Raw genomic sequence first — 14,758 nt, 5'->3', positions numbered from 1 at the left:
CAGCACAGATTCAACGCACTAGCTTTCCCTCGTAGGTTGAGATTCTATGTTTTTTAAATCACAGCAGCTGCTTATGTGTGCCCCAGATATGTACTTGAGAGCATCTAAATTAATTCCCTATGCTTATCCTGAACAAAACATAAGTGACCTACTTATTAAGATTATTTGTCCTCCGTCACGGTTTCATAATACTGCTCCTGGATGACTAAGAAGTGTTTGTATCCTCAAATGTTCTGCGCCATAGTTTGAAGTCGGTTTCTCCCCGTGCCACTCATGTTGTTGACAGGGGGCACGGCCAGGCTGCGTTTTGGAGAACAATATTTCATGCTTTCAAGATGTAGTTATAGAGTGAGACGATGTTGATGAGAAACATAGGGGGACAGTCAGGATGTCATCATCAGGCCTCTGGGATTGATGAGTCAAATGGAGAATTAATGTGTTCCTGCCTTCCCAGTTAACAATTCTAGGGAGAGAGAGAAGGTTTTTGTATTGTTAGATGTTTAAGTGTCCAGTTCTCAGTTAGTTAGGTGAACATTCTATGTATGTAAGCAAAACTCTCCTGAGAAGCTATTTTGCATGTTTTGGAATTAGAGTTAGGAGAACGTTCCCTAAATGTCAAACAGAACGTGGTTGCCATGTTCTCAGAATATCCTATATTCATATTCGAGACACATTTCATTGTATGCTGCAAGAACATTCCTGTGTCCAGTTTTCTGAGGGTTAGGAGAATATTCTATCAACGTCCCACCAAACATACACAGTACATGGTTAACATGTTCTCAGAATATAAGATATTAATGTTGTAGACGCGTTTCATGGGAACATTGCAGGAACATTTCTGTGTAGTGGTCTAAATGTTGGTGGGGCATTTTACCCGGTCTTAATGTTACTCCTGAATCACTATAATCAATAAAACAGTTTTTCTTGAGTGTACTTTTAGGAGAGCTGAGATTTACTTCAAAGTGCATTTCAAGAAGACGATGGAGAGATGCTCAGCTATTCAGAATGAATAAATACTCATCATTTATGAGAGATAGTGGATATTATTTGTGCTGAAAGTAGAATTCTACAGATTCTCATCTTTCAATGAGGAACTGATTTTAATTAGACCAGATGAGGGTGTTGTAAATGTTGCCAAGTAATGATATTAACATATGTTGCTAAGAATGTGAGAGTAGTGTGACTCCCCTAGCAGGTCTCAAACCCAGGCCACCAGCGCCAATGACAAACACCTTAATCACTGTCCCAATAAGGGATATCTCTAGGTCATGTGCTTGTTCGGCCTGCCCAGAAGCAAAACCTAGCTAACATATGGAATTATTTTAAGAGGGTCATAAAATGGACCATTTAGCTATTTGATTTTTAATGTTAGGACCCTTGTACATAAAACAAAAATATATACAGTATATACAGTACCAGTCAAAAGTTTGGACACACCTACTCATTCAAGGGTTTTTCTTTATTTTGACTATTTTAATAGTAAAGACATCAAAACTATGAAATAACACATTTGGAATCATGTAGTTAATATTTTAAATTCTTCAAAGTATCCACCCTTTGCCTTGATGACAGCTTTGCACACTCTTGGTATTTTCTCAACCAGCTTCACCTAGAATGCTTTTCCAACAGTCTTGAAGGAGTTCCCACATATGCTGAGCACTTGTTGGCTGCTTTTCCTTCACTCTGCGGTCCAACTCATCCCACTGAGCAAATTCTAAACAAATCAGTGTCACCAGCAAAGCACCCCCACACCATCACACCTCTTCCTCCATGCTTCACGGTGGGAACCACACATGAGGAGGTCATCTGTTCACCTACTCTGCATTTCACAAAGACATGGCGGTTGGAACCAAAAATCTCACATTTGTACAGATTTCCACCGGTCTAATGTCCATTGCTCATGTTTCTTGGCCCAAGCAAGTCTCTTCTTCTTATTGGTGTCCTTTAGTAGTGGCTGTCTTCTGTATACCACCCCTACCTTTTCACAACACAACTGATTGACTCAAACGCATTATGAAGGAAATCAATTCCACAAATGAACTTTTAACAAGGCACAACTGTTAATTGAAATGCATTCCAGTTGACTACCTCATGAAGTTGGTTGAGAGAATGCGAAGAGTGTGCAAAGCTGTCATCAAGGCAAGGGTGGCTACTTTGAAGAATATAAAATATACAATATATTTTCATTTGTTTAACACTTTTTTGGTTACCACATGATTCCATATGTGTTATTTCATGGTGTTGATGTCTTCACTATTATTCTACAATGTAGAAAATAGTAAAAAAGAAAGAAAAACCCTGAAACCCATGTACTGTGTATGTTTGGTGGGACGTTGATGGAATATTCTCCTAACCCATAAAAAACTAGATGCAGGTATGCTTTTGCAACGTTTCCAAGAAACGTGACAGGAACATTAATGTTAAATATTCTAAGACCATGGTAACCACCTTCTGGTTAAGTTCTGATTGACATTAAGGGAATGGTCTATTGGAAGCAGTCCTTGTATGTCAGTGAAGCCAGGGGTGGACTGGGACAAGAATTCAGCCCTGCCATTTTATCTACACCAGCCCACGTCACTGCATGCAGGGCCGTGCACAGACCTTTCAGGGGGCAGGTGTTCAAAATTGTTGATGATTGATGTAAATCTGCTAGTTAGCTCGTTAAATATTTGTTTTACTGATTGCGATTTAGCTTCAGTGCTCTTTAATAATAATTTTATGATACATCCTAATATTCATAACCTTCTAACTCATGATTTATGGCTGGCTGGCTGGCTAGTGGCTTGTGTGGAATTTGAGTGTATGGTGGTTAAACTACCTGTGAGCCTCTTTTTTAATACCTCACAGAATCTTTTTCAATACCTCACAGAATATTTTTTAATACCTCACAGAATCGTTTTTCAATACCTCACAGAATCTTTTTTAATACCTCACAGAATCTTTTTTAATACTTCACAGAATTTTTTTTCAATACCTCACAGAATCTTTTTTAATACCTCACAGAATCTTTTTTAATACCTCACAGAATCTTTTTTCAATACCTTACAGAATCTTTTTTAATACCTCACAGAATCTTTTTTAATACCTCACAGAATCTTTTTTCAATACCTCACAGAATCTGTTTTAATACCTCACAGAATCTTTTTTCAATACCTCACAGAATCTTTTTTTCAATACCTCACAGAATCTTTTTTAATACCTCACAGAATCTTTTTTAATACCTCACAGAATCTTTTTTCAATGTCTCACAGAATCTTTTTTAATACCCCACAGAATCGTTTTTAATACCTCACAGAATCTTTTTTAATACCTCACAGAATCTTTTTTCAATGTCTCACAGAATCTTTTTTAATACCCCACAGAATCGTTTTTCAATACCTTACAGAATCTTTTTTAATACCTCACAGAATATTTTTTAATACCTCACAGAATCGTTTTTCAATACCTCACAGAATCTTTTTTAATACCTCACAGAATCTTTTTTTAATACCTCACAGAATCTTTTTTAATACCTCACAGAATCTTTTTTAATACCTCACAGAATCTTTTTTCAATGTCTCACAGAATCTTTTTTAATACCCCACAGAATCGTTTTTAATACCTCACAGAATCTTTTTTAATACCTCACAGAATCTTTTTTCAATGTCTCACAGAATCTTTTTTAATACCCCACAGAATCGTTTTTAATACCTCACAGAATCTTTTTTCAATACCTCACAGAATCTTTTTTAATACCTCACAGAATCTTTTTCAATAGCTCACAAATGATCACGACAGGCTACTTTGACACTAACAAACTGAGAATCTGCGATCAATCAAAAGGATCTCATCTTGAATCCATCAATAGATTAGCCTACGCCTAGGTGTCTGAATATGAGGAGTCCTAAAAAAGCTTTCCAGTTTCACTAAAATACCTAACGTTGCGCAGCTCACTCGCTGATGGCTGATGCACTCGTGCTAAAAGCCTATCTCTCCCTTGTTTTGCTTTGTAAAACAATGTTTGCTCAATGGGCCTATTTGGATGTTAAGAGAATATTTTGGTAGCCTACAGCAGACAGATTATAGTCTTCTCTTTTCTGTAGGAGCCATTTCCAGAAATTTAGTGAAAGGCCTGTTTTGTCTGCATGCTGTTCACTGATAGATTTATCGCGTGTTCCCAGACTGCAAGCCTAGGCTATGCCTTCTTATTGGGCTACATACAATCCACAGGTAGGCCATTTTTTAAAAGAAGCTATGGCTCCTCTGTGTCTATGTTATAAGCCTACTCATGGTGTAGTAGGCTGTTCTGAATGATTTAATTTACATTTGAACATACGGCAGTTAATTCTATAACTTTGGCAAATGTATTTAAATTCATCAGGGGGTTGCAGTACCTCCAGCACCTTTCCCATAGCTATGATTCTATAAGGAAATAAATGATGAATTGCTGCTGTGTGTAGGCCAACCAGACTGAATATTGATGATGATGTAGCCTAAATCAAGTGTTATGCTGCTGTGGTAGTAGCCTAATGTTGATATTTAAACTAAATAGCTTGCTACACACACTCGACCGGTCAATTCTCAAGCCATGCATGTTTGGATACTGGGCACACGCAATCTCTGTACCCTGCAGGGCAGACTGGGAAAAGGCAAAAAAGGGCACACGTGAGCTCCGTACAGACCAACAGATGGGTTAGGGGTGGGGGGGTGGTGAACTTCACGACATCACAACGATTTGGGGCCAACGACATAAACTGTATACAAAAAAAAAATAATGATACCAATACCCAAAAGAGAGTGAGAGGGCAAAGGGGCAGGTGCTCAGGCACAGGTAAACCTCTATCCGTGCCTGAATGTATGCGCTGTGTGTGTGTGTGTGTGTGTGTGTGTGTGTGTGTGCGTGTGTGCGCGCGTGTGTGCGCGTGCGCGGGAGGGAGGTGACCATATAGAATGTGTTCTTTCTACATTTCCATGCTACATCTACATGCTTTCAGTTGCTGTTTACGTCCCATCTCTCTCCTCGTTTTCCAGATGAAGGGCACTACAACGAGTCATCAAGGCATGCGGCTCTGCCTCAGGACCCAGCCGTGCCCTCTAACCTCTCTGCCAGGGCAACGCCAGTGGAGGACGGGCCCCGGGCCCCTCCAGCCATACCCACGGACCCAACAGACCCATCAGGGGTGACAGCAGAAAGCACCAGAGAGCAGCCTGTGCAACCGTCAGTGCTAGCTAATGCCTCCTCCTTAGCCTCCTCCTCAGCCATCAACAGTGACAATCAAACAGCAGGAACAACAGACCCTTTGTCTTTAGCCCCTGTAACCAACAGCACCTCAAACATCAGCCCAGGTAGGACACGTCTTCAAACAATAATCAACCCCATCTTGTTGTAGAAGGGAAAAAAAACAATCGGAATGTTATGTACGTACATACAGCCTCATGACTGTTGTTAGTGTCTCTACACACTTTGGTTTCTTGTCATCATCGTTGTCGTCATCATCATCATCCTCATCATTGTCATCATTATCATCGTCATCATCATTATGCTCTGCACCTTCATTCCCTCAAAATCCCATTTTCTTTTGGTCTAGCTCAGTCCCACATTACCCTGCTCCATCCCCTCCATCATGCTGCCTCTCCAGGTCTGACCTCATCCTCACATTATGGGACATCATCCAAACGGGACATTTTTCACCTGACATGAATGACCTGATATGAACCGATTTTTGCATCATTTAAACGCTGCTCCATCTTTCATTGCAGAGGAGGGAGACAGCAGTTTGCCTGCGAACCCAGATTTACCTACAGTCCCAGTGTCCTCTCTGGCCACATTGGGGGAGAGCGACGCCATCCTCCCAGACAATGTGACTAGTCCTTTCTCCACTCACACATGGAACACCACTACACCCGCAAGGGCTGACACCAACACCACTACACCATCCACCACAGCAGCACACACCAACCCAACACCAGACACTGTGACCAATGACAGTCTACAGCTCACAACTGTGACCACCACAACCGTCACGCCCCTGACCGTGACCACCACAACTGTGACACCCCAGACCATCACAGCTTCGACCACAGAGGCTGTTACAACCACAACCTGGACCACTACGACCACACAGGAAGTGACCACCCTCCAAGAGACCACAGTGATGGCAACCACAACTGACCAAACCACGACCACAACCACAACCGTTCCCACTACAACTACAAATGCACCGACTACCACTTTGACGATCCCCACCACCACCAAAGGAACAACCCCTGGACCGACCACAACTGAACCTACCCCCACCAGTCCTGAAGGGGAGCATCTACCATGTAACATCACTGAGAAGACCTGGGTCAAAACAGGTACAGTATGGGCTCTCAATCAACAGCAGCTCAGTTTGAAAACCTTTCGTTAGTGTACTCTGTTTCGGCAAATAAATTAAACAAGATTTGAGATGCCACCGTATGATTACATCCCTAATGAAGACCTTCATAAAAAAAAATATATATATAACTGTTTGTTTTCCTCCAAAGTTTTGTCCATGCAGCTGTGGAGGAACAGGCTTGATATCATGACGAGGCAGAATCTGTCTAAAGGACTCACCCATGCTCTACAGAGGGCCTTCAATGACACCAATGTTTATGTCCAGGTCCGTATTATTCCGCACTCTACTCTCTGTGTTCGGATGTTGTTACTGCTGTAGTGTAACTGGAGAAGAAAATCGACTACATCAAATACAGAATACAGTGCCGTAGTCCTGTTTAAATGTTGATAGTCCATGTTCACGTTGTTGGACAAGGATTTCATATTAGTTACTCTAGATGGCCAGAGTAACTAATATAGCTCTAGGAACTATAGTGAGTGTATTTACTTATTCTGGCACCCCTCTTAGCCATACTATTCATGGGGTACAATCTCTCACTTTGATAGAGGAGGAGACTGAAGTGACTAACGGTGAAAGGATTTCAATATGATGATAAATGGCATCTTGAATGGTGAATAGGCTTTGCTTTATAGAGGCTGTTAACAGTATGTGAAGAGAATAGCTCTTTATTGACCCTACTAGCTGAATGACTAAAACCTATTATTAGCAGCTCCTCTTCAGACATGTCCGTTATTCAGTTCTCTTGTTCTCTGCTCTCTCTGCTCTCTCTGCTCTCTCTGCTCTCTCTCTCTCTCTCTCTCTCTCTCTCTCTCTCTCTCTCTCTCTCTCTCTCTCTCTCTCTCTCTCTCTCTCTCTCTCTCTCGCTCTCTCTCTCTCTCTCTCTCTCTGATGGCTGACTCAGTTTAAGTCCATTGATTTCCTACCTGTGCTTTCTGTCTGTCTGTCTGTCTGTCTGTCTGTCTGTGCTGTCTGTCTGTCTGTCTGTCTGTCTGTCTGTCTGTCTGTCTGTCTGTCTGTCTGTCTGTCTGTCTGTCTGTCTGTCTGTCTGTCTGTCTGTCTGTCTGTCTGTCTGTGCTGTCTGTCTGTCTGTCTGTCTGTCTGTCTGTCTGTCTGTCTGTCTGTCTGTCTGTCTGTCTGTGCTGTCTGTGCTGTCTGTGCTGTCTGTCTGTCTGCCTGAGGTGTAATTCAGTGGTTGCTACTCTATCCCAGTCCTCTTCTCTCCCCATCAGAACCCATGTATTATTACTGAGCCCGGAAGTGATCAGCAGGAAACAACACAAACACAAGCTGCATAGTTATGTGTCCGGGGATAGCTAGCTAACACATACTGGTGGAGACTGGAGAGGAGTGAGTGGTAGTACATAGGGCTATAAACACTAGTCTTGACCCACTGCAATTGTGTTGGGTGTTAGCGATAGCGATCAAGATATAAACAACACGTTTTCTCTTCTCAGGTTGAACGTGACCTCTGCAGCCCTCATAATGTCACTCTTGGGTACTATGTAGCCAGTGGGAAAACGGTCTACATAGCATCTGTGGTGGTGGAGACAATGAATGCCTATGGCTTTGACAAAGTGCTGGCAGACATCCGGCAGCACAGTCCTCTGGTGAAGGCTGTTCTGCTCCCTGTAGCCCCCTGGGCCTCCAGCCTCAGTGTCCATCTGCAGCTCAAAACAGGTGAGGCCCAATAGGGACAACACTCCACAACAACACATCCAACGCAGTAACACTGCTGAATGATGTGACCATGATTGTAGAAAATGTAGTACTGCGCTCTTATGTACTGTAACTGAATGTACTCTACTTGTATATTGATTGTTGCTCTGCGTTTTGTTTTAGTTCTCAGGTTCGTAGGGCCAGAAGACAACGTCAACTCTTGCAGTTTTGTTCAAATGATGGAACAACGGCTGGAGAATGCATTTGAGGAAGCTCAGGACAAAGTGCTGGAATCTTACAACGGCCTTTCTGTGGAGGTGTGTTAATGACTTTGGGCCAAATTCAATCCCACGCAATTAGCATACCTGTTTAGCGTGTTGTATTTCCTTCGACATGTCTGATATTGTACAACATCCTCGTCTGTGTTTGTTCAGATCCAGAGCACCGCCCAGGTGATTGGCTCTCCTGCCGTGTCTCTGGTCTACGTGGTGAAGAATGAGAACGCGGTGCTGAACGGAACCGTCTCCAGCGGTCTCCTGAACCAGCTGACCGCAGAGCTGGTGGGCTACTTCCTCTTCTTCCCCCCGCTCATCATCGCTGAGCGTAAGTGCCCCAGGGCATCATGGGAAGGGTTTGCGTGATAGAAGTTTCCAGTGGCGTTTTCTTCTTGTTTTCTTCATTTTTTGTACAGAAATATGTCATATTTCCACTGAGTGTTGTCCTTCAGCGAAAGCTTGAGTTTGTGTGTTTGTAAGTGTGTGGTCTGAACACGAAAATATGAATAGTGTCTTTATTTCATTATACCAGCATATAATTAGATGTAAGTAGATAATTAGATGTTGAACTAATTGACAAAGGTGAAGTTATGGTCCAATATTGTGCAGTGGAGAGGAGGCTGATTAGCTCACTTCATGCTAACCTGCAATCATTTGCAGCACCTTCTGGGTGTTTCTTTAAAAAATGGATGATTTGAGCACGAAGGGAAGATCAAATAATATTCTATTTATACACTGAGTACACAAAACATTAGGAACACCTGCTCTTTCCATGACATAGACTGATCAGGTGAATCCAGGAGAAAGCTATGATTCCTTATTGATGTAACTTATTAAATCCACTTCAATCAGTGTAGATGATGGGGAGGAGACAGGTTAAAGAAGGATTTTTAAGACTTGAGACAATTGAGACATGGATTGTGTATGTGCGCCATTCAGAGGGTGAATGGGCGAGACAAAATATGTAAGTGCCTTTGAATGGGGTAGGTGCCAGGCACACCAGTCTGAGTGTGTCAAGAAGTGTAACGCTGCTGGCTTTTTTCACATTCAACAGTTTCCAGTGTGTATCAAGAATGGTCCACCACCCAAAGGACATCCAGCCAACTTGACTCAACTGTGGGAAGCATTGGAGTCAACATGGGCCAGCATCCCCGTGGAACGCCTTCGACACCTTGTAGAGTCCGTGCCCCGACGAATTGAGGCTGTTCAGAGGGCTAAAGGGGGTGCAACATAATAGTAGGAAGGTGTTCCTAATGTTTTGTACACTCAGTGTATTTGAACCCATCAAATCACGCTTTTTTAATACAGCACATTTCAGACATGGAATGCAACCCAATGTGCTTTACAGGAAAACACGAATAAAAACAATGAAAATAAAAGCTAAAATATCCACTACACAACAAGCATAATATAAAAAACACAAAGAATAACACAAACTGAACAACTAAAAAGCACCCTTAGGAAAAGGGGAGCTAAAAAGATGTGTTAAGATTTCGGCCCCCCACAGTTTCGCCCCCCCCACAGTTTCGGCCCCCCCACAGTTTCGGCCCCCCACAGTTTCGGCCCCCACAGTTTCGGCCCCCCACAGTTTCGGCCCCCCCACAGTTTCGGCCCCCCTCAGGTTCTTTGGCAGGCAATTCCAGAGACTGGGGTCGTAATAAATAAAGGCTGCCTCTCCATGCCTCTTGGTCCTGGGTTTTAAGATAGTTAAACGGCCAGTGCCAGAGGACCTGAGGGACCTACTGGTTACATAACTTAAAAGCATGTCTGACATGTATTAGTGTGCACAGTCGTGGATTGATTTAAAAACCAATAGAAGAATCTTAAAATGAATTCTAAAACTCACAGGCAGCCAGTGCAGAGACCTTGAAACCGGTGTAATGTGTGCTCTCCGTCTGGTCTTGGTCAGTACCCGTGCTGCAGCATTCTGTATGTTTTACAGTTCACCAATGGCTTTCTTGGGTAGACCAGACAGGAGAGCATTACAGTAGTCAAGCCTGCTTATAATAAAAGCATGGATGAGTCTGTCTCTATCAGCCAGAGAGAGAAAATGTTCCTCAGGTGATAAAAAGCTATTTTAGTCACATTCTTAAAAAACAAATTCAGAATCTAAAGTAACACCTAGGTTTTTTACCTGGTGTTTTATCTTTATTGCCCGTGAATTCAAATGTACGGCCAGATTCTCTCTCTGTGCTTTGGCTCCAACAATGAGTACCTCGGTCTTGTCTTGATTTAGCTGGAGGAAGTTGTGAGCCATCCAAGTATTTTAATCACTAATACAGTATAATAATTTATCTGTGGAGCTAAAGTCGTCTGGTGACACAGAAATGTAAAGTTGTGTATCGTCTGCGTAGCTGTGAAAATCAATGCTGCACTTTCTGATAACACTGCCAAGGGGTAACATACAGTATATAAACTGAACAGTATCAGACCCAAAATCGAACCTCGTGGAACTCAACATTTGATATGTATTTTCTCTGAGTTATGTAAACTAATGTAGAACTGGACCGGAGAGGCCAACCCACATCTCCAGTCCGTCCAGAAGGACATCATGGTCAACAGTGTCAAATGCAGCACAAGGATCGGACCCTTTTTTTCAATTTTCACCTAAAATGACATACCCAAATCTAACTGCCTGTAGCTCAGGACCTGAAGCAACAATATGCATATTCTTGATATTATTTGAAGGAAACACTTTGAAGTTTGTGGAAATGTGAAATGAATGTAGGAGAATATAGCACATTAGATCTGATAAAAGATAATAAGAGAAAGGCCATCATGTATTATTCCAGCTCAGGCGCAATTTAGATTTTGGCCGCTAGATGACAGCAGTGTATGTACAAAGTTTTAGACTGATCCAATGAACCATTGCATTTATGTAAAAATGTATGTGTCAAGACTGCCCAAATATGCCTAATTGGTTTATTTTTTACTTTCAAATTCATAACTGTGCACTCTCCTCAAACAATAGCATGGCATTCTTTCACTGTAATAGCTACGGTAAATTGGACAGTGCAGTTAGATTAACAAGAATTTAAGCTTTCTGCCCATAGATATGTCCATGTCCTGGGAAATGTCCTTGTTACTTACAACCTCATGCTAATCGCATTAGCCTACGTTAGCTCAACCGTCCCGAGAGGGATACACCAATCCTGTAGAGGTTAAACCTAAGAGTACATGGACAGAGAGCTGTTTGGCCTGTGTTGGCTCTAAGATCATTTATCACTTGAACTAAGGCTGTCTATGTGCTGTGGTTGGCACGTAAACCATATTGTATTATTTTTTTTTAAATACAGCTGGCACTTAAAAATAATTTTGCTGTTTGAACACCAATTTCTCCAGGGAATGATTAACAATAGCTTACAGTTCTTCAGATATGCAATTAAAACCATTTTGGACGAAGGTGCTGGGGATAGGATCGAGAAGGCAGGTAGATGGCTGAGGTTGTGATATCACTTTCCTGAGCATGTCTGTGTCAACCAGGTCAAATACATCCATTGTGCCTTTGCGTGGTAGCCTGTCATCAGGTATTGCTTGACTGATACCCAGCCTAATGTTGTTTATCGTATCTCTGTAATATGCCACAAACTCATCACATTTAGATGTGGAAGAAAGTTCACATAGTTTTGGATTTATCAGGCCATCAACTGATCGAGAAGAGCACTCGAATAATTCTGATTAGTAGTGATCAAGTAAGACAAATTTGCCCGTCCGGCATTTCTAATTGCCTTGTTATACACTACTGGTCAAAAGTTTTAGAACACCTACTCATTCAAGGGTTTTTCTTTATTTTGACTATTTTCTACATTGCAGAGTAATAGTGAAGACATCAAACTATAAAATAACACATGGAATCATGTAGTAACCAAAAAAAGTCTTAAACAAATCAAAATATATTTTATATTTGAGATTCTTCAAACAGTCACCCTTTACCTTGATGACAGCTTTGGACACTCTTGGCATTCTCTCAACCAGCTTTGTGAGGTAGTCACCTGGAATGCATTACAATTAACAGGTGTGCCTTCTTAAAGTTAATTTGTGGAATTATTTTCCTTCTTAATGTGTTTGAGCCAATCAGTTGTGTTGTGACAGGGTGTGTGTGTGTGTGTGTGTGGGGGGGGGGGGGTATACAGAAGATAGCACTATATGGTAAAAGACCAATTACATATTATGGCAAGAACAGATCAAATAAGCAAAGAGAAATGACAGTCCATCATTACTTTAAGACATGAAGGTCAGTCAACACGGAACATTTCAAAAACGTTGAGTTTCTTTAAGTGCAATCGCAACAACCATCAAGCGCTATGAGGAAACTGATTCTCATGAGAACCACTACAGGAACGGAAGACCCAGAGTAACCTCTGCTGCAGAGGATAAGTTCATTAAAGTCACCAGCCTCAGAAATTGCAACCCAAATAAATGCTTCAGAGTTCAAGTAACAGACACATCAACATCAACTGTTCAGAGGAGACTGTGTGAATCAGGCCTTCATGGTTGAATTGCTGCAAAGAAACCACTACTAAAGGACACCAATAAGAAGAAGAGACTTGCTTGGGCCAAGAAACACGAGCAATGAACATTAGACCAGTGGAAATTTGTCTTTGGTCTGGAGTCCAAATTGGAGATTTTTGGTTCCAACCGCCATGTATTTGTGAGACGCGGTGTGGGTGAACGGATGATCTCTGCATGTGTATTTCCCACCATAAAGCATGGTGGAGGAGGTGTGATGGTGTGGGGGTGCTTTGCTGGTGACACTATCTGTGATTTATTTAGAATTCAAGGCACACTTAACCAGCATGGCTACCACAGCATTCTGCAGCGATACTATTCCCATCTGGTTTGTGCTTAGTGGGACTGTCATTTGTTTTTAACAGGACAATGACCCAACACACCTCCAGGCTGTGTAAGGGCTATTTTACCAAAAGGAGAGTGATGGAGTGCTGCATCAGATGACCTGACCTCAATTGAGATGGTTTGGGATGAGTTGGACCGCAGAGTGAAGGAAAAGCAGCCAACAAGTGCTCAGCATATATGGGAACTCCTTCAAGACTGTTGGAAAAGCATTGGTCATGAAGCTGGTTGAGAGAATACCAAGAGTGTGCAAAGCTGTCATGAAGGCAAAGGTTGGCTACTTTGCAGAGTCTAAAATCTTTATTTAACACTTTTTTGGTTACAACATGATTCCATCGTGTTATTTCATAGTTTTGATGTCTTCACTATTATTCTACGATGTAGAAAACAGTAAAATGAAGAAAAACCCTTTTGACTGGTACTGTATATATGCATTTTTTAAGCACAAAACTATTTAGGCAACAGGGATCTTGATCCAGAAGGGGATTGAATGTCTCTGCTGTAACCAAGAGGCTTGATCTTGGTATCTAGCCACGTAGCTTTCAAGTCAGCCAACCAAATGCATAGCTGGACTCCGGAGCTGGATATAATTTATTTGGCACATCTTATCTTCCGGGTTGGAGCGAGTAGTTGCATTCCGCTTTGCTCCACAGGTAGTATTACATTTCATTTCATTACAGTACAACAGTTTGATTTGTTTGATCTTAGCTGGCTACATAGCCGTCTTTGTATCCAAGATAATTGTGTAGTCTAGAGTAATTGTCGAGGTTACCTAGCCAGTTAGAGGTTACCTAGCCAGCTACACTTTCAAACAAAGTCAACAACGCAGCCACTGCTAGCTAGCCTATTTCACCAGCCAGCAGTACTATATAATTTTAGTCAATAAGATTTTTTGCAACGTAAGCTTAACTTTCTGAACATTCGAGACGTGTAGTCCACTTGTCATTCCAATCTCCTTTGCATTAGCGTAGCCTCTTCTGTAGCCTGTCAACTATGTGTCTGTCTATCCCTGTTCTCTCCTCTCTGCACAGACCATACAAACGCTTCACACCGCGTGGCCGCTGCTACTCTAACCTGGTGGTCCCAGCGCGCACGACCCACGTGGAGTTCCAGGTCTCAGGCAGCCTCTGGAACTGCCGATCTGCGGCCAACAAGGCAGAGTTCATCTCAGCCTATGCTTCCCTCCAGTCCCTCGACGTCTTGGCACTGACGGAAACATGGATTACCACTGATAACACTGCTACTCCTACTGCTCTCTCCTCGTCTGCCCACGTGTTCTCGCACACCCCGAGAGCTTCTGGTCAGCGGGGTGGTGGCACTGGGATCCTCATCTCTCCCAAGTGGACATTCTCTCTTTCTCCCCTGACCCATCTGTCTATCGCCTCCTTTGAATTCCATGCTGTCACAGTTACCAGCCCTTTCAAGCTTAACATCCTTATCATTTATCGCCCTCCAGGTTCCCTTGGAGAGTTCATCAATGAGCTTGACGCCCTGATAAGTTCCTTTCCTGAGGATGGCTCACCTCTCACAGTTCTGGGTGACTTTAACCTCCCCACGTCTACCTTTGACTCATTCCTCTCTGCCTCCTTCTTTCCACTCCTCTCCTCTTTTGACCTC

General features: G+C 42.4%; 1 protein-coding gene across 7 annotated transcripts in view; it reads left to right on the top strand.

The window, feature by feature from the left end:
• Positions 1 to 14,758, top strand: part of LOC139540021 (UPF0606 protein KIAA1549L-like) — a 43,809-nt gene that overhangs the window by 12,991 nt on the left and 16,060 nt on the right. For all 7 annotated transcript variants that reach the window (XM_071343513.1, XM_071343514.1, XM_071343515.1 and 4 more), the window contains exons 2-7: positions 5,011 to 5,325; positions 5,740 to 6,336; positions 6,508 to 6,623; positions 7,814 to 8,036; positions 8,199 to 8,332; positions 8,450 to 8,618. In XM_071343513.1, coding sequence (XP_071199614.1) covers positions 5,011 to 5,325; positions 5,740 to 6,336; positions 6,508 to 6,623; positions 7,814 to 8,036; positions 8,199 to 8,332; positions 8,450 to 8,618 — 1,554 coding nt within the window. The remainder of the gene's footprint in view (positions 1 to 5,010; positions 5,326 to 5,739; positions 6,337 to 6,507; positions 6,624 to 7,813; positions 8,037 to 8,198; positions 8,333 to 8,449; positions 8,619 to 14,758) is intronic.

This window comes from Salvelinus alpinus, chromosome 15, assembly GCF_045679555.1.
Source record: "Salvelinus alpinus chromosome 15, SLU_Salpinus.1, whole genome shotgun sequence".
Lineage (NCBI taxonomy): Eukaryota > Metazoa > Chordata > Actinopteri > Salmoniformes > Salmonidae > Salvelinus > Salvelinus alpinus.
Note: the sequence above shows the minus strand (reverse complement) of the source record. Positions and strands in the feature narration are given on the sequence as shown.